Below are 19,913 nucleotides of genomic sequence, written 5' to 3'. Positions count from 1 at the left end.
GGACTGCTCCAGTGTCACAGCAGAGTGGAGAGCAGGCAATGGTAAGACTTCAACCCCATTACTGAAGTAAGAAGGATAATCCCAGTGTGGGCAAACCCACCTAGGATTTTTTATTATTATTATTTTCGTATCCGTTATAAAAGTTTTCTCTGGAGATCTGGGGATGTACAGATCTTTAATATGATTTTACCATAGGCAAATTACAGAGGTCTTGAAAAAGAAGGGCCAACACTGCAAATATTGGCACTTGGCATAAACTTAATGTAATTGTCAATAAAAGCCGCTGACACTTATGAAATGCTTGTGATCATACTTCAGTATGCCGTAGAAACATCTGACAAAAAGATCTAAAAACACTGAAGCAGCAAACTTTGTGAAAACCAGTACTTGTGTCATTCTCAAAACTTTTGGCCACGTCTGTACTTGTACACTCAGTAGGGACCTGGTTTAGAGGGTTACACAAACAACAAATAAGCCATCAGCTTCTTTAGATAGTCAAACATAAAGATGGCACATGTCAGCAAAATAAACAAAAAACAAAAGAAACATTAGTGTTTTCCTGGCATGTTAATTAATAACTTTTTAGTAATTTTGATTCAGTTGATGCCATTTATGAATAGAGATTAGGCTTGTTCTTTTCACATTTATTATACTGTAAAATATAAATATTTAAAAGACATTTTAATAATTGAAAGGCTTTCATTCCAGTGAAAAATAAATTACCCTCCTTCTTAATATCTGAAGCTTTGCATAATTTTGACATCTTTACCTGACTGTGATAACTATAGTTGACTTAAAAGTTTATTTCTACCAGAGATTTTAAATTTTGGATAACTCTGTTGTTAACATTAATTCCCTCCTTCTGTTAAATAATTTATTGCAGTATTTGTATGTGCATTTGCTGCAAACAAAGAGTTCCTGTATTCTTTCATCTGTTTCTCACTTCCTTTAGGAGTAATTTTGTTTTGTTTTTCTATGATGAAATTAATATCTTAAAAAAGATTTTGAAGCCAACTGTGGGACTTACTTACATCAGATGTTTGGTGTAGATTGTTGCCTTCTTTGTCACTTCCATTGTAAGACTCTGATGCATGTTAACATCCATTGACTTGCAGATAGTCTGAAATTCTCCTAGGGGAGGGCTGTTGGACTTAAATTAATATTCTAATTATTTTAAACAAAAATGCAATATTTGATATATGTTGATATGTTCTTAAAACACTTCAAAGATTAAAGATCACAACCATATATACACTAAACCTGGCATATATTCCTCACATTAATAATATGAAATATTAGCAAAGGAAACTGTTTTTATCCCCCAGAATGTAACAATTTTATGAATAGCTGTGCCTCAAAGAAACATTTTAAATATCATGTTTTTCCAACCTTTTTATTTGATGTCTCCTCTACTTATTTTTGAATTTCCAATGTATTTGTTGCATTCAAAACTTTACTCTTTATGCCTTGTTGGAAAAAGTGTCTGTTAATCAGTAAACTTTGCTATCTCTGTCTCTCTCGCTTTGACTGTTTTATATACATAAAAACAAAGCTCTTAATTCGTTACCTTAAAAATCTCAGATCATAATACTTGTCTGTGTGTATATTATACATATATGTTTTATGATTTAGATCATTTATAAAAGTTCCAAATTATGTATTTGCTTATACTTTACATGTGTTTTCTGACTTTGGTCAGTGAGTAGTCACAGAATAGAGCACAGAGGGTGACAGTATAAGTAATCCTTTTATTGCCTACTTGCTGTAGTACTCGTCTAAGATGAGTAGAAATCAAAGTAATCGTAGTCCTCAGCTTTAAAATGTTCAGTAATCTGTGAAATGCATATGTCTGTATTATGTGCCAATTGCTATGGAATTAGTTAAAGAAGTGTGGATTTTTGTTAAGCACCATCTATTGGTATGACACATGCAATACATTTTATAACTAAAAATGTTTGTGATGTGCCATCTTTTGGAATGACCGAGACTTAGCAATCAGACGGACACACAGACACTTGTTCTTTTATTAAGGTGGATTTTCTAAATATAAAGAAATCTAGTTCTTCAGTCTGATAATTATTTGTATGGGTGATCTAAAACAAATAATGAAACAAAACAGTTAAACTAGTCTGAATCATGAGTGCTTTTGACAATTGAAATAGTTTTGAAAAGGGTATCAGCCAATTCTTGAAACTGAAGTACAAAACACATCTAACAATTAACAGAACCTTTAGTAAAATAACTTGCATTTATCTTAAAAGTCACACGGAAAATGCTGTATCCAAAAGGCTGCCACACACAGTGTTCAAAGATGTGAATGAATACTTGCTAGAAAGGGAATATATAACTAAAGATAAGCACAATAAACACTGTATATACATTATCTAATATTTTAGAACATTTCTGTTTCTGTGTATATATACTTAATGTTTGATTATTGACACACAATATTACACAAGAACAAAACAACACTAATTAGGATGAGATAACACAACACCATAACGCAATCGTTCAGGATACACTTTCTCAGAATCATTATGAAGCTCATTTCACCCGTTAAACAAAAATGCAAACAGAATATTAAAATAAAATGGCCAATAATAAAGTTTACCTTATAACTAATACAGTGAAAGAAACATTGAAGAAGCAAAATGAATTAAAAAAAAACTAATATTTCAATAGCTCAGAATGTGTAAAATGAAATGACAAGGGCTTACATACTGTCTGGACGTCTCACTTGTGGTGTGCAGTGAATTACTGGTTAGTGTAGTTATTTGATTGCTGAAAGTACGAATGAGAATCAAAGTAAAGGCAACTTACCTTTTAACACTGGTAGCTATGAGGAAATTAATGTAACAGTTATATCGCTTCTCCACATAGTCTCCCTGTAGCTCAATACACTTTTTGTATAATTCTACTAACTTCTTCATTCCTTTGGAGAAGAAGCTTTTCAGCTGCTCCTGAATCCAGGTTTGCACCTCTTCCTTTACCTCATCATCAGAGGTGAACCTGCAGCCGCACACAGCCTCTTTAAGTGTACCGAAAATGTGATGGTCACATGGTGCTATAGCAGGGCGGTAAGGGTTATATGGAAAACGTTAAAAATGCAGCTGTTGCAGTGCGTCCATATTGTTGCTTCTGCATGGGGACATGCACTGTCATAGAACAGCAAGACTGGTATTGACAGCATTCCTCTTCTTATGCTATGAATTGGAGGTTTCAGTTTCTCTCTAAGCATAGCATAGCACTTTGCACTGGTTACTGATTGTCAGTGTTCCTGAAAATGCACCTGAATAGGATAATTCATGTCCCAGAAGAAGGTTGTTATGAATTTTTTGGTGGACGGCTGTATATATAAAAGCCTAGGCTAATTGAATCATCCTTTTAAACATTGCTTTTTTTCTGTCTTAAAGCAGGGTCAGTGGACTTCGGACTCTGATTCAGATGTCACTTCTGCCACTGGTCAATTTTGTATATTGCCTACTGGACCCCGACCACAATTTGAGGCCTTGAGCCTGGTGACACCTTCTCAGACCTCACTGAATCCAAGTGACATGCATTTGGTGTCTCCAAGTACAATGTGCAGCAACGTAACCACCCATCTGCATGAGTTCGGTGATCGAGGTGGAATTTCAGGCAGAGGAGCTCCTTGGCAAATCACTGCAGAAGCTGGCAGGCCTATCTCTTCCATCACATTTTCTTCTCGTAAACGATCCCCATCCCCTTCTGTTTCTCCTTCCCGGATTGTGAAAAAATCTTCAGAGCCTAAGCTCAAAGAGTTCACATTTGAAGAAAAATCATCTCAACCAAAAAATCACAGTTATACTGAGCCACATATAACACGGAAACAAACTCATGATGCAGCCACAGAAAAAGTTATAGAGCAATGTCATGACACCAACAATGGACAGAATCAAGTTTCTTTTACGAATGGTTTAATGCCTACTTTGAATCACTATCAGAAAAATAATTCCAGTAATATTCCAACGAACTCAGATTCTAAAGAATGGATGTTTTCTCCCAGATCACAAGAATATAGATATTTAAATAAGCCACTTCAACAGGGTGAATTTATTTCACACCAAGATAAGGTGAGCAGATATCAGCAAGATGTTTCCACAGGGGTTTACACTCAAAGCAATGGTTATGGACCGCGGCTAGTACTAAGGTCGGAAGCATTTCAAGAACGGAATCAACAGGAACGTGTTGACATACAACCTTCATCTTCTCCAAAACATGTTTTGGTTCAAAGTCCAAAAGTTCATATACCTGAATCTACTATTAATATCACAAAACACATTTCCAGATCCACTCCCAATCTTTCCCTGAGGGAAGACACATCGCCTCAAGTGAAATCTCAAGATAATAATTTCGGCACAGCACCAGTGCAGATTTCAACTGTTGCCTCTGGAACCTCTTATGTTTCTTCTCCAACCAGGAAGGTACTTTCCTATGTTCACTTAACTTTCACTCCAAAGCCTTCCAGTGGAAATTTGGTTTCATCAGAGGACAGTGATATTAAGTTTGCCTCAGAGCAGAGTAGGGGTAGTAATAATCTTGATAAACATACCTTCGAAAAAATTCCTCGACAAGATTGTGTTTCTACAGTCTCAGAAATTCAAATACTCCCAAACTCTCGCATGGCTGCACCATTCAAAGGCATATGTAATGCTGATGCAGAATCTCAGACGACAACATATGTTCCTCAGCAGATTCCATTAACACCCACAACTACGTCCAAAACAAAACAGGACTCTCAGACTCTCCTATCACAGTCCAGAGCGTTACCTATCACTTCAACATCATCCTCACATGGGGCAAGTAAGTGCACAGTTTATAGTTTTTATTTATTGTTATATGTCACCTCTTAGGGAGGTGAGTTAGGAAGTAGTATTTTAAATTACCTTTTTTGGTATTATTTGCAGTTTAATCTCCTGGACCTTATTTTCCTCGGTTTATGTAACAGAATATAAATAGAAGATATAAATATATTCTATTTAGCTTGTATAGTTTATATAATAGAATTTTTATTTAGCAAGATTTTTTTTTTTTTAGGACACTGAAAAGAAAATACATTATTTCGAACAAAATACACAAGTAGTTCCTTTTTTGGAAGACTGTTACTGGTATATTGTCGCATCTAAAAAAATCAATTAAGGTTAATTTTAACTTGTTGGGTGATGCAGTGTTTGACTGAGGACACTTTCTGTGTTGATTTTTTTGCATATTCTCACTTTGCCTGTGTGGGGTTTTTGGTTAGTTTTTCCTTTATTTTCTGTCACATCCCAAGGATGTGTGTTATGTAATCTGGTTACCATAAACTGACAAGGTATTTGTGAGCATGCAATATGAGAGATTGGCTTTGCACAACCCTAGAAATTAAATGGGTTTAATAAGTAGTTAGATGGGTATATTTATTTAATTTGTATTCACTTTCTTGTTTTGCCTGCTTTTAATCAACAGCCAACAGCTTAATATTACATAGTTACCAAATTCATTGACCACAAAAAGCAGGTGTTCATGAAAAGTATAAATCACTAGTCAAAGAGTTAGTTAAACTATATAATCGAGTCATAAAAGTGACATTTCTTGAATTTATTGCTTCACCCACTGAATATGTATGGAGGCTACACTGCATTACATATTAATAACCGAACACTTCTTACTATGTGTAAAGCTTAGGTATTTATTTTGGAAAACTATTTTGTATTTTTAAGCATTGTTCTCTTTTAAGTAATGTTCATGTTTCTACTCCAATTAAACCATGTTAACCAGTAAATAATCCATCTATTTGTGAGATGATCGATGAACATACTAGCCAAAGCCGGAAACTCTGTATGGAATGTTCGTCTTTGGCAGACTATGTTCACACACAAAACAAAAGTCAAAAAATAACCCAGGTGCAAGTCCCTAGAAGGGCACACACCAACATTCAGTCACCGTGGGGACAATTTAGAGTCTCCATTTCACTTAACCTGCACATCTTTGCAGATGCAGAAAGAAGACAGATGCAAAGACAGAAAGTATGTATAAACTCCATACACAGAGCAATCTTGTGCAGGATTTGAACCTAGGATGCTACTGTATATCTGTGAGGCAGCACCGCTAAGCAATGTGTTACAGTTCTGTCTGAGTTTATAACAGGTGATTATTTACATACTGAGTATTCATTGTTAGCCTATTATTCTGATGAACACTTCATAGTTTAGGAGGCATAGACAGACCTGGAATATTGTGAGTTATTTTGATTTATAGACTGTATGGAAAAGGTAAATGACACCTAGGAAACATGTTGGTTTAATATTGGTACATGCTTTAAACATTTGCACAGCTGTATTAATGTAAGGATTATATGTTTTTATTAGTAGTATTGTTATTGCTTTATTTCTGTTGCAAATCAGCCCATATTGGGGCCTTATAAACCATTAGGCATTTCAGATGTGCCAAACACTTCAATAGCAAATTCCCATTCAGGTAAGAAAAACTGAACATGTATAACATAGTCCTACTCACTTAATCTATTTCCAGTTTAATACCAGTGGCATCAGATACAAGGTGCAGGAACCTGTCTTAGGGAGCCAGTCCATTGCAGAAGAAACATGCAGAATGTGAATAACTGATTATTTTTTTGTCCTACTTTTCTCTTTACAGAGTAAATTTGATTTTATGTGGCATTCATTTGAAATAACCTACACATATAAGCAAACATGTGCATATCCATTCATTTTCTGTACCTACTAATTAATTTCATGGCTTTAAAAAAAAAAAAAAAAAAAAAAAAAACTCAATTGCTAACCAAGCTAATCATGAAAGTGGAACAGGTCCCCTATAGGATATATTCACACACATATACAAACTGAATTATGCCAGGTCCATTATGAGTCAAAGATCTATTTAACATGTACTTCTTAGGGATGTGGAGGAAGAACCCACAGAAACAGTGGAAGAATGTGCAAACTGTACATAGGCCAGGATTATTCTTTTTGAGACCACAAAAAGAACTGAAAAATAATTCGCTTTTGCATGTTACAATGGAGCTGTAAGATACCACATGTTCATATGTGATAGAAAAAGCCTTAAAACTTACCAAATACATCCACTTTGAAGGGCAAAGGTTTGGTTTAAGAAATACAGCCTTTCACATTTACAAGGCATCCATGTAATAACAAAAGGAAACTCAATTAATTATTTTTTCACTGATTACTGGTCATATTTTTTTTTATGTAAGGATACGTTTCTTGCTCTTTTAAGTTAGATGCATGGTGAAGCGGCAGTGTAGCGAAAAGAAAACATAGCCGTTTCATTGTACTTTGTACATAGAGCAATAAATCTCAACCTGAACTGATTACATGGTATTGTATTTTTTGTACATACACAATCAAATAAAAGTGTGTACATTACAACAGATTGAAACATCACTATCAATTATCAGTTTAAAAAAAAAAAACTTTTTAATGCGTGATGAGTCTCTCTTGCTGACAACTAACTAAGTAAGAAAAGAACTGAGCACAATATTTTGAGTGAATAAATACATTGACCTTGATGCCAATCAATCTGTAAATACTTGAAAACTCTATGTAGAACCTGGCACTGTGATGCAGGAATGACAGCCCACTCTGTCTATGTTAAAACATCTGTACTCAACTTCACCCTGATTAAACTTATGTGAATTGCAGTTGCTAAAGTTACCGTAGAGTGTGTGGAGGTGGGGGTGTGTGTTTGCCCTGCAATAGACTGATGACCTTTCTGGAAGTTGTTTTGCCTTGCATCTGCTTTTTGGGATAGTCTCTAGCTGGGCCATGGTGCTGTCCACTGTAAGAAGGTTAGGAAGATGTAGGACTTGAAGTGGAACAGTCTATCTACACTGATATGCAATACTGATTTTCTCCCAGTCAGGTACTGATACATGCCTGTAATCTCTGATCATTTCTTATCACTTCATTGCCTGCTACGCAAGCTCAATATTCTGTCTCACTGAAACACATGCATGCTTCATCAGTCCAGCTGGAACAGGATGCAGTATTTTCCATATAGTGAAAGAATTATCGTCTAGCTGTCTACGGAGCAGAGAGAGCTAGGGTACCACAGAGTAAGACTAACGGGGAAGAAATTTGGCTCTCAAACAGTCTTGTTTTGAATTAACTGAATCTTACAACAAATGTTTGTTTTTTACATTTTTTCCATCTTAAAACAACATGGATACACTATTTTGCAATACGAGTATAATCTTAAGGAGTGAATCAATACTCGGTAACATTTTTGGTTTGAAAAAATGAGGTATTTAGTAAGTTTTAAGTATTTTCCATCATGTAATGATGCGGGATTTTGTAGATTCCTATTGCAAGATAAAAGAACAAAGTATTTTTAATATTTATAAAAAAAAAAAAAGTTTTACTTTAGAGCACATTTTTATGTGGCGAATTAATATATGTCATGATTTTGAAGAAGAAATTTCAAGTTAAAAAATACTGAATTTATTCTTTGTGTTTGATGTGTGCGTTTTAAATGTCATTTTCTGAATTATTTAATTTATTATGAAAAGTTCCACATGCCACTATTGTATACTGTACAATGCTATACCTATTAAATATAGATTTGTATGCAGCTCGTCTAGTTGCAATGACTGGCAAATTATATGCATACTTCTGCAGCTTGGAAGTTGTATCCATGCCCAGTACAAGCCAGCCCAATGTATGCTGTCATTAACAAGATATGTTAAGCGACACAGAAGTGTGCAGTTTGTATATTATTTGCATTACAGTAATCCCTCGCCTATCGCGGGGGTTACGTTCCAGAGCCCCCCGCGATAGGTGAAAATCCGCGAAGTAGCGACCAATATTTACTTTATTATTTATACATATTTTAAGGCTTTATAAACCCTTCCCACACTCTTATAAACCTTTCTCACTCTCTTGTTAACCTTTCCCACGCTCTTATAAACACTTCCTATGCTCTTAAACACTTTCTACATTCTTAAACACCTCAGACCAACACTGCACACTGCATGCAGCGATCAGACGTCAATGTGTCTGCACTCGCTTTGTGAAGGGGGGCAGCTGAACTCACGCTGAGCAGAAATGGACTTTGTGCTGCTTCTGCCAAAATGCCTGCTTGTTGCTCTGCTCGAGGAGTGTGTGTGTGTGTGTCTGTGTGGGTGTGTGAGAGCTGAACGCACCTTCGCTCAAACCCCCCCCTCCCCGGAAGCGCAGTACGCTCCTGCCACTTCGCATTGTCAAGGGGGTGGGGAGCTGAATGAACGCTAAGGAGAAGTGGACTTTGTGCTGCTTGTCGCTCTGCATGTCAATAATTTAAAAGCCTGTACAATCAGGCTTTTAGGTGTACATCACCTATTTTCCTGTCTCACTGTCTTGTCTTGCGTGAAGTTAAAATGTTTTATAATAGTGAGATGTTACTCATATCCTTAGCCCGACATCCACATATCATATGTGTTAACAAAGTGTGTTTTATAAGTTTACATGTGTTTAAAGCATGTGGGATGGGAATTTTAAGGCTTAAACTATAAAAATGTTTATTTATATGGTCTTTCTATATCGCGGATTTTCTCCTGTTGCTGATGGGTCTGGAACATAACTTCCGCGATAGGTGGGCAAATAACTTGTATTTAAAAACCCGCGAAGTCGTGAATCCGAGAAAAGTGAACCGCGAAGTAGCGAGGGATTACTGTACTTTATATTGATCCTGAATTGCAGGAGACTAAATTTGGAAAAGTTGTGATCACAATAATCAGGAGCCAGTATATGGATTTAGAAAATAAAGCATTTTTTAAAAGTAAATAAAGTTTTTTTTTTAATATGGATAGAGTGAATTAGTGTAACAAATCTCTATCATCATTATCTTTCAAAGCTAAGGGAAATCATTGTGAAAATAGAACGAAAACGGTTATTTAAAAAAAGCACAGGAAAGCACAAAAGGATGGTTGTACTGTGAGTAAAGGGCAGGTCAAGTTTCATTAAACTACTTTAAATATTAATTAGTGGCTCATCTTTATTGGATCCCTTTCATGTTTCATACATCTTGATTTTCATAGTGGGTCCACATTAAGTATCTAATTCAGCAAGTGATTCTACATAAAAAGGACAAAAAAGGTCATAGCCCAACAAAGGACAGCTGTGCCTAATTTGAAGATCACTAAAATCCTGATTATCATGAGATAATCAGAACAGATTAGCGAACACTCAGATATTCTTACTCTCACCTACTATGTAGATAGTTTTATTTCTTTGAATGCATGGTGGACATCTTATTTTGATCTGATATTTATTAAATTCTTACACTTTTTTATTATGTATTTAAACATGGTTATTTCAAATTTACCTTTACCGAACCTGCCCATCTCATGTTCCAACTGCCATTTTTAAATTAAATACCAATGTTATGAACCAATGGGTGTTCTGGCATAAAACTTTGCAGATTAGTTAATTAGAAATGTAGACCAATGCTTACCATCATATCCATCCTGCTAATTACATAGGTGTTCACTGTGCCAAGAGATTTGGATACAAAACAGAAACGAACCCTAGACAGAATGCCAACCTATGGCAAAGGCTGTTCACCTATGCAGGTTGAATTTACAGATTTTTTGTTAAATTAATACAATAAACTTGTGTGAGGGAAAACTGCGCAAAATGTTGTTGTTCAGAATGTTGAACCGGTGTTCATATTGTGATTGAGCCAGGATTTAAACCCAATGTCTTGGAAATGAGAGGCCTCCCCACACACCACTATGCCACCTTCCATTACTGTATATTTAATATAAAGTAATAAATGAAAATCTTGTTGCTGTTTATATGAGTCTATTGTTTTGGGACCTGTCACATCCATTTTATCATCCATCCATTTTTATCCATCCTTACATGCAGTATAAACCCTAGAGTGGAAGGAAAAAAAAATATGTTATAGCCTGAATACCAAATATAGTCCAAAGGCAAATATCCTTCCATTTTAACTGTTAGTTTTTTCTTTCAAACAAAACTTTTTAGGAAGCAGTACACAATGTTTTGTGTGCAATGTCTACTGAAAATGATAAAGACATTTGTCGGCTATGAGTTGATTAACACTACAGGGGCACACATGAAAGTCTTATTTGTTTGATCAATGTATGTATTTCTGACTTGTATCAAATAAAATGAACAAAATAGTCACAAGGCAATGGCTGTTGTTCAGTTCTCAGAGTACATTTGATACATGCCACTGGACTTATCTTTAAATACAAGCTTAATGAGGAAGGTATTGAAATAAAAAAAAATATATATTCATGAGTTCAGTAATTACTGGATTCATACATGTTTAATTGTTCAGTGTGTTGTAAGAGTCATAAAAGCTTTTCCATCTTTAGTTTTTTGTTTAGAGTTTCTTTGTAGTCTTAGTCATTTGCTATCTTTAATAATTTTCTATTAAAAATACACGTGCACAGTCCCTGGATCAGTTTTGGTCTCTGATTTTAGCATGCCTTCATTATAGATTGTATCTTTGAATTCTGTGTTGGGCATTCTTGTGATTTATGCAGCTCTTCTTTTATTTTCTGAAACAAGTATTTTTCCACTACTGGCTCTCAGGGAGCTGAAACCTGTTCTTAGAGCCGTAGATATAAATACTGAACCAAGCCAGGGCAACACTCCATTCATCCAGAGGTTCTCAATAAAAGCATTTGTTTGTAGTAATAAGGCAACTAAATAAAAATGTGAAAAATTCAGCTTTATTTGTTAATCATTAACCTGTATGAATGAAGGTAAAGCTGAGATGTGTAGTGTTTAGTTTCCCCTGCTGTTCTGTGTTCTGACCTCTTAGCAGGTGTTTAGTAGCACGCTGTCAGGTCAGATTACACCATCAGTGGTGCAATCTGCAAATGTTTGAAGTATTGTCAAAAGTTTAAAGGCAACTGTTGAGTTAGTTTCCTATTATATTTTTATTGCTGCCTTCCTGTTATAAGGCAGTGCCTTCTCGAGCTCTGTCCCTTTTTACTTATACAATATGCAGGTAGTATGACAAACTCTTATATTTGTGGCTTCGCAACATGATTCCTTGGGACTGAACTCTTAAATTATTCATGTTAGCCAGCACAGGTGCAGCTTTTGTATTGAATAGGGGAGTGTAGAAGAAATTGGTACTCTCTCGCTGGCCTTCAGCATTAAGTTCTATTTTTCATAATACTTTAAACATTTTTTTCCCTTTTAAGCAGGGCCACAAAGCATTATTCCTTCAAAGCTCATTGAGTTGCATGAGGACAAAGAAACACAGGTCAGCATGAGAAGTACACAGGGAATATCTTCCCAGAAGCCTATTCCAACTTCACCTTGGGAGCAAAAGGGTTTAATCTCAGCAGGTATAGTGGTAACTGTTTTTATTTTTAATTTAAACAAGTCTTTTGAGGTCATAAATATAAAATGCTCATTTTATGTTTTTCTCTGCAATCTAATTACAATTTCTTTTTTTTGTTTCTTCTCTGTGCATTTTTTTCAAGTATATGACACACTGCTCATTTTGCCAAACATATTTTAAGTATTGATCATTTTCCATAGCTTTTCAAGTAGTATGTTTAATATTTTGGGGTGTTAATTGGTCTCCAAATGAAATACAACTACTTTTATTATTATAATTAACCATACACATCAGATGTTCATACATTAAAACTGCTTACATTTACCGGTCTCCTTTCAACACATTGTAATAGAATACTAATGCAGTTGTTTAAATTATACAAAGACATAACATACAAAACAGTTACATCCATGTATTCATTTCCATGTTTCACTTTATCTAGCTTTAGGTTTGTGGAATGGATAGGTCTATACAACTAGTATATGGCATCAGTCAGTAGTTAATCCATCTCAGGTTACTCTCAGTCTTGTATGACTAATTAAGTGTTGCTATGTGTGTTAATATACACATGTTTTGTATAAAGGACCACTTGGAGAAAAACCCATACATATACAGGGTGACCTGTCAGACAGTACAAAGACTGTGATGGTCCTAGGATTTGAACATTTTGATCTCCTAACATGGTGCCACAGTCTGCCTCCTCATGGACCCAGTGTCCTGGGTCTACATCTTGCACCAGGTAGTTGGTCTGTGCGGAGTTTGTATGTCCTCCCCATGTCTGCTTGGGTTATCCTCCTATATTGCCAAAAAGCTGCAGGTTTGGGTGCTTTGATCATTTCAAATTGGCTCCTGTTTTAATGTAAGAGTAGACATGCATGCACATGGTCCTTCTGATGGACTGGTGCCTGTCCAGGATTGATTCCTTTCTTAGGCCCAGTGCTGCTGGGAGAGGCTCTGCACCTCTGTAACCATGAATTCGAATAAACAGGTTTGAAATGTTATGTTAATCTTCTAAAGGATTTCATGTTACATGCTCAAATACAACAGCATAAATAGCCTTGATTTTTATTAAGCTTCCATGATTTCATCTGTGTTTGCTTATTATGTCAAGAGTCTTGTAATATTTGAGTATAACCAAATTAGCATTTTTAGGCTCAAATTATTTTATAAAATATTTTAATGTATTGATGCAATTATTTATTTGGTAGCAGTTGAAATGAGTCTTTGGCCTATGAGAAGTAAATGATGATAGATTATGTGTGTTCTAATATGATTATATATTTTTAAAAATTAACAAATTTTTATATAACTACAACAGGTTTAAAGAAGAGCTGTGTTTTTGAAAATGCTGATATGTCCAGGAAAAGCTCTGTGGATGCAAACAGTAGAACGTCTTCGCAAAATATCATTCGGCCTTTTGTCAGAACTACATATAAAACTGTTGAAGTTCAGACAGATGAGCAGCAATTTGCAGTTGATGAGCCAGACTTTGCTAGAATCATGGATAAAGATAAGTGTAATGCTCAAAAATGTGAAATGGTCTACAGCATGGGTAATCTGCATGACCACCTCAGCTCTAGAAGAAAGAGTCCAATATCAACCAGGGCAGATAATAGTTTCAGAAGCCAGTCTACTACTTCTCATTTGACGCATAGTGGATATTACCATGATGGGTATCATGCCAAACATAGTCAGTCACTTGATAGAAGTCTGCAGTCATCCAAGAGTTTAGATCAACTTTGGGAAAAGTTTAAACAAAGGCAACACCAGGAAAAATCTGCTGATACTAGTACAGGGGAACTAACTTTGCTGGAAAGGTTAGAACGTCTGTCCAGATTGCTCCAACACCCTACTAGACATTCAGAATTGTGCACAGAGGAATATTCGTCAATCAGGGATGATAGTGGAAAGAGGCCTTTAAGCCTGCAAATGCAAAAAGAAGAGAGACGAGATTTAGACAAAAGGAAAAAGCAGGCCTGGGTGAAAAGCTTTCCAGACTCAAAAACTATACAGACGTCTCCTCATGCTAAACATGGAATGGTGTTTGAGACAGATTCAGACCTTGGAACTCTCCACGAAACCTCATCAGAAAGTATGCAATTTCCACAGAAATACCTAACATCAGATGAGACTGTAGAGAGCAGTAATAGTGTCATCACTTCTGAAACAGACACAGCTGTACAAACGGAGTCAAATTTCTCTGCACCAGCTGATACCAGCAGCTCTGTTTCTACCATCAACACTGCTCGGTTAATTAGGGCCTTTGGCCCTGAAAAAGTTGTTGTCAATCCATACCTGTCCAAACTTTATCATGTTATTGATAAACAAAAGGAGAATTTGGAGAAAAGGACACAAAACAGGACAAGTAAAGCATCCAGGAAGCCATTGACATCTTCAGCAACCTTCTCAGGAAATAAGGTATTTTATCATTCCAGATCACATAAAGAGCATAATTAATATGGGCCTGGGATGCTGTCAGAGAAAATAGAAATGACTGTAAGTTGAGTATGAGTTTATGGCTGTTTCTTTGTTTCCAAAGAAGTGTTAAAGTCCATGTTAAAGTCCAATTAAAGCTTTGATATAGTAATCGAATGTATGTTTGTGGGAGCAGAATACACTGATCAGTTCAGGCTCAGAAGTACTTACCTGTATGTATATCAATCACTTGGGAAAGCTGAAATATCATTGTACATTAGCATGAGAGGTAGCTGGGAACTGAAAATGAGCCTACAGTAAAAGAGAGAAACCTTTGTACATTTCCTTCAAAAGTCTTAAAGAGAACAGACGACATATATAGTAGGTACTTTTGTGCATGCAAGTAACACCTGAAATGATTGTCCATGAAAGAATTATGTCCAGAGTAGCAGATCTTCTTGAAATTAAATTAGATAACATTGAAATACTTGCAGAATATATTTTTCGGTTGGTATAGATTCTTTATATAAGCTGATACAAAATAGGGGGAAAATGTTATTTTTGTTTGTTTTTAGATGGTGTCAAATCCTTTGCCAACAGTAGAAACATCTTACAAGCCTTCACATCATCTGAAAAACAAGAAACCTACAATACTTGTTCACAAAAGCATCCAAGCTGGTAAGGAATTGTTGAAGAGTTTGCATGGCTAAGCGGGAAAGCTGATGTATCTTATATTCAAATAACTGAGTGCATCTGATAAATGTATCTCTCAAGCTACTTTAATGGGCAGCTTCCATTTTCTTCCCAGGCTCAACTTGTCAAATATAGATGGGCTCATTTTGTTTATTAATATGTTCCTTTAGTAATAAGCCATTGGATTGGATTTAAAAATATTGAATATAATCATCAATGCCTGTGGCTGACGCTAAGAACATAAGTAGCATTTCTAAACTCAATCAGATTATCTCAAGGTGTGAACTTCTAGATGATTTAAGACAGCATTCAGAACAGGACATTTTAATTAGAATCACGGGTAATGAGTAGAAATCATTGACAAGATGCACTTGTCACTCTTAATAAATATTTGTAAAGTATGGTGTACATCAGTTAAAAATCACACATCTCACGCATCTGTCCTGATGAAGATACATACGGTAATATATCCAAGACAAGGCCATAATTGTGAATGATGTTAAGGAGTGGCTATTTTGCTAGGACACATGTTTGGAAACGCCCTATACTCAACTCACATTGGGGTTAAATCTTTGCTTATTTTTTTTAAATAGTTTTGGATTTGTAATTATTTCAAAGCCACTTCCATCATGAAAAACCTTTTGTGGTAACTTACACCATTCTGCTTTCATACTATGTTATCTTAAGCAGCTGGAAGAATTGTAATCCATCCAACATGACTGACAATGTTTACTTGCTTAAAATTAGAAAAGATTACATTTTTTTCTGTAAGAAACTGCCCAAATAATTTTCTTTAATTTGCCAAAAACCCATTAATGTTGAATTAAGATAAACAAAATGAGGTGCTGTTAAGATTTTTGATATCTCAGATTGCAGACAAGAATACTGAATATTGTGCATTTTGTTTATGTGGATGTATAAATTCAGGTGGAGAATTATGCTGATATTTATTTGATTTGTTATGAAACATACATTTATTAAAGTAACATTGGTATAAAAAGGGCATTTGAAGGTACAGACTGCTAACAAAAAAGTATAGTACTTAAAGTAAATGGATAAAAAGTCTGAATAAAGACCTGTAGTCTGTAAGTGTTGAAAACTAGATCACAGTTTGTATAATGAGAGAAGAAATAAGAGAGCACATTAAAGGCTGGGATTGAATTCTGGTTGTTAAGTCAGAAAGAAAAACAAAAAGACACATCAGCCTCAGTCATACCCCAGTCTGGATTCAGGCATGTAAAACTACAAAAACATCTCAAATGTAAGCACTGCCTTGAATTGTACCATTACTTAAGAAGCCCTTGTTCTTGGTCGTGGAAAGCCATGGTGACTGCTGGTTTTTGATTCCATCCCATTCCTTGATTAGGAACCAGTCTTAAACACAGAATTTAACTTTGGTACTGCACATGTTTTTGATACTTTACTTTGTCCTTTTTCGCGATTATCATCCAAAAGTTACATAGAGTGGACCAGATTAACACTTCATAATACCCCCAACCCACCCTTCATTGCTTTGTAAATACATTTTTACAACAGTTTATGATGAACACATGTTAGTGCAGCTTGAAGCAAGAAAGTTAATGAGCTGTTGGTTGCATATATATTTAAGCTCATTGTGAATTAGCAGCTGTTTAATGAAAATAAGAGGTATTTAAGACTACTGTATAAGAGTAAAATTAGGCAATAAGGGCTAGGAATATTAAAATAAAGCCTATGAAAATATTGCATTATCATCAGTAATTGGCTTTTAAATAACAAATTAGATGGAGCAAAATCATGCAGAAACTTTTGCTCCCTTTAGACTTGAGAGTAAGAACCCTTATTCTTCATTATTCATTTCAGGTCATTTTGAGATAGTCAGTAATGCAACCAAGAAGAACACCAAAGATGTTGGAATGACTTTCCCTTCCCCAGACTCTGACAATGGGCCCCATACTCATATCTCTGCTGAGGCTCGAAATGAAGAAGCAACCCACAACAGGCTGCTGTTTGAAAGAAATGAGCTTCCTCGAGGGTTCCTTTATGAAAAAAAGAGAAAGAACAGACAGAGACATCCTAGAGGTGAGAATAAAGTTGGTTTCTTTTAGTATTTTAAGTCATAGCAAAATTAAAGACAGTGTGACCTGATATTCTGTATTTTCAGGGGCAGTCTGGATTTAGGTATCCAACATATTCTTAAAAACGCTTTGTCTTATAATTTACAGACATGAGTAAAGTCTTACTACATGACCTTCCTCTGATATTGTACTCTGAATGTTGTGGTCACATACATCATGGCTAAGTACTAATTCAGGCGGTGTTTAATTATCAGTCACATTAGTTATTTGTCAATGCATGCACTTGCAAATAGCTAGCTTTAGCTATGTACAGATCCTATATAAGATGGCTTCAAGTGAAATATATTGTCCCTATATAGTAGCTCATCACTGCAAAGAAACACTTAACATCTGCTTTTGTAAATTATTATACCACAGCTGTCAGTGGTGCAGTTATTTTGACAGGAATAGTGTTATCTATGACACAGTGATAAGGTGTTGTATTTAGTTTGTGTATGTGCTATGCCGCCTTCTAGTTCTGAGGAATTTTCACGTGTATTTAAGTGGGTGAAAGATATTAGTGATTGTTCTGATTCCAACAATATAACAGAGAAATAAAAAAAATGATAAACAGATGGAATGACACGTGAATCATTATAATCCACTCAATCAAGTGCCTGTTATTTGGAGAATCCAGTCAGCTTCTTATGTTGTGGGAACAAGGTATTATCTTTTGAACTAAAGTTATTAAAGTGAGAGCACAAAATAATGGAATATGTAAGATCTAATGCAGCATTTACTGCTTTGGCAGTGGCGAGGAGTCTTGAAATGGGTCACATTAAACATTGTTTAATTCAACCAGGTAAGCCATTTTCACAAATGTGTGCTGATAAGTTGTTTTACAGTTCTTTTGCTTTCTACTTGGCTCTGTATCCAGCAAAGTCAGTGCAGCTCTGGATGAATTTAAATTGACTGTTTATAAACAGACACTTATTATAATTAGAGAAATTACAGGTGTGGACACTCTCCCTTACTTTAAACCTGTGTGTGTCAACTTGTGTGTATTTTTTCAGCCCAAACATTCAAGGGATGTGTAAACATTTGATCAGGCCCATTTGGATGATTTCAATTATCATTTTAATTTAAAAAGGGCACAGATGATTATGTGATAGTAAATTGCTTTGCCTGAGCAAACTCCCTAATTAAAGGGAAAGCTTTCTGCATGATTAGTTATATTTTCCAAACAAAGGCTAGTATTTCATAAATTCTGCCAGGGTATGTAAACTTATGGGCACAACTGTATGCTGTTTGTGTATGTGTATTATTTATTTATATATATATATATATATTTTTTTTTTTTTTGGAACTTTGGAAGTTCCATAGAATTCTTTTTGTTAAAAATGTACAATTTCAAATTGCTTTTCTCTTTGTAGATGTAATGTGGTCTGTGTTGTTGTGAATCTAGATATTTTTATATGTAGTATGTCACTGACTATTGTTTTTTTCTGTCTTCTTCTTATAAATTACTGTAAATTATAGATTATAGATTACTATAAATTATAGGTTATAAAATAGCTAGTTGCTTTAGATTTTTAATCTAATATTTATTTTCCTGACCTTAAAATCTGATGGCAAGTCCATAGTTCTCAGTTGTGCAAAAGATGTTGGGTAGCATATTCATTATTATAAACAATCTTCTTAGGGCTACCAGTTTATCATTTAGCAAAAGAGTTGATCTTATTATTCCATTGATGAGAACAAAATGTGCAAGGTACAAAATATAATCATCCACTCTTTTGGTATACATTACAGTTGTGTGGTATTGATATTTTTTCCTTTGCATTGATCTGCGAGGTATGTTTTAAGAATTAAAACTCTTTCATCATAATAAAATTCTTTAGCTGGAAGGCAGTGTTATATTAAATATCTACAGGCTATTGAAGTAAAGCATATGATCACTTTGTTTGTGTGGACCTGTTTTTTTTTTTTATTTTGATTTGATCAGAGACTGTTGCTCGAATATCTACTTTTGATAACAGTATTAAATAAGTGACAGGTTGAGCATATTGATGCTTAAAAAAAAAGAAGTGGTTTACTGTCTATCAGATTACATGCTCTATCCTACTTAAAGTAACTTTGCAATATGCCATTCATTTGTAGGGGTTAGCTGGTTTGTTCCCGCTGAGGAATTGATGTGTGTAGGGAAGGACAGGAATGACATGCAGTCTAAACCAAGTCTCTCTTGGTTTGCTCATTTTACAAATGAAAAGTCATGGAGGCCACCACTAAGAGAAAAGCATATGCAGGAAGAGCCAGTGAGAAACTTGTGGAGGGAAACGAGACAACCAACTACAAGTCAGCGGCCTTGTGCTCTTGTGCGTGTAACTTTACAGGTAAGGATGTATTATACTAGAACCTCCTTAATTTGAT

At 35.2% G+C, this 19,913-nt stretch overlaps 1 protein-coding gene across 1 annotated transcript in view; it reads left to right on the top strand.

Moving 5' to 3' along the window:
* alms1 (ALMS1 centrosome and basal body associated protein) overlaps positions 1 to 19,913 on the top strand; it is a 57,065-nt gene that overhangs the window by 20,020 nt on the left and 17,132 nt on the right. The window contains exons 3-10 of the mRNA XM_051928533.1: positions 3,414 to 4,821; positions 6,256 to 6,269; positions 6,369 to 6,474; positions 12,200 to 12,343; positions 13,658 to 14,757; positions 15,330 to 15,432; positions 17,290 to 17,508; positions 19,644 to 19,876. Coding sequence (XP_051784493.1) covers positions 3,414 to 4,821; positions 6,256 to 6,269; positions 6,369 to 6,474; positions 12,200 to 12,343; positions 13,658 to 14,757; positions 15,330 to 15,432; positions 17,290 to 17,508; positions 19,644 to 19,876 — 3,327 coding nt within the window. The remainder of the gene's footprint in view (positions 1 to 3,413; positions 4,822 to 6,255; positions 6,270 to 6,368; positions 6,475 to 12,199; positions 12,344 to 13,657; positions 14,758 to 15,329; positions 15,433 to 17,289; positions 17,509 to 19,643; positions 19,877 to 19,913) is intronic.

This window comes from Erpetoichthys calabaricus, chromosome 5 (assembly GCF_900747795.2).
Source record: "Erpetoichthys calabaricus chromosome 5, fErpCal1.3, whole genome shotgun sequence".
In the NCBI taxonomy this organism is placed as follows: Eukaryota; Metazoa; Chordata; class Cladistia; order Polypteriformes; family Polypteridae; genus Erpetoichthys; species Erpetoichthys calabaricus.
This window is presented reverse-complemented; position numbering and strand designations above follow the sequence as displayed.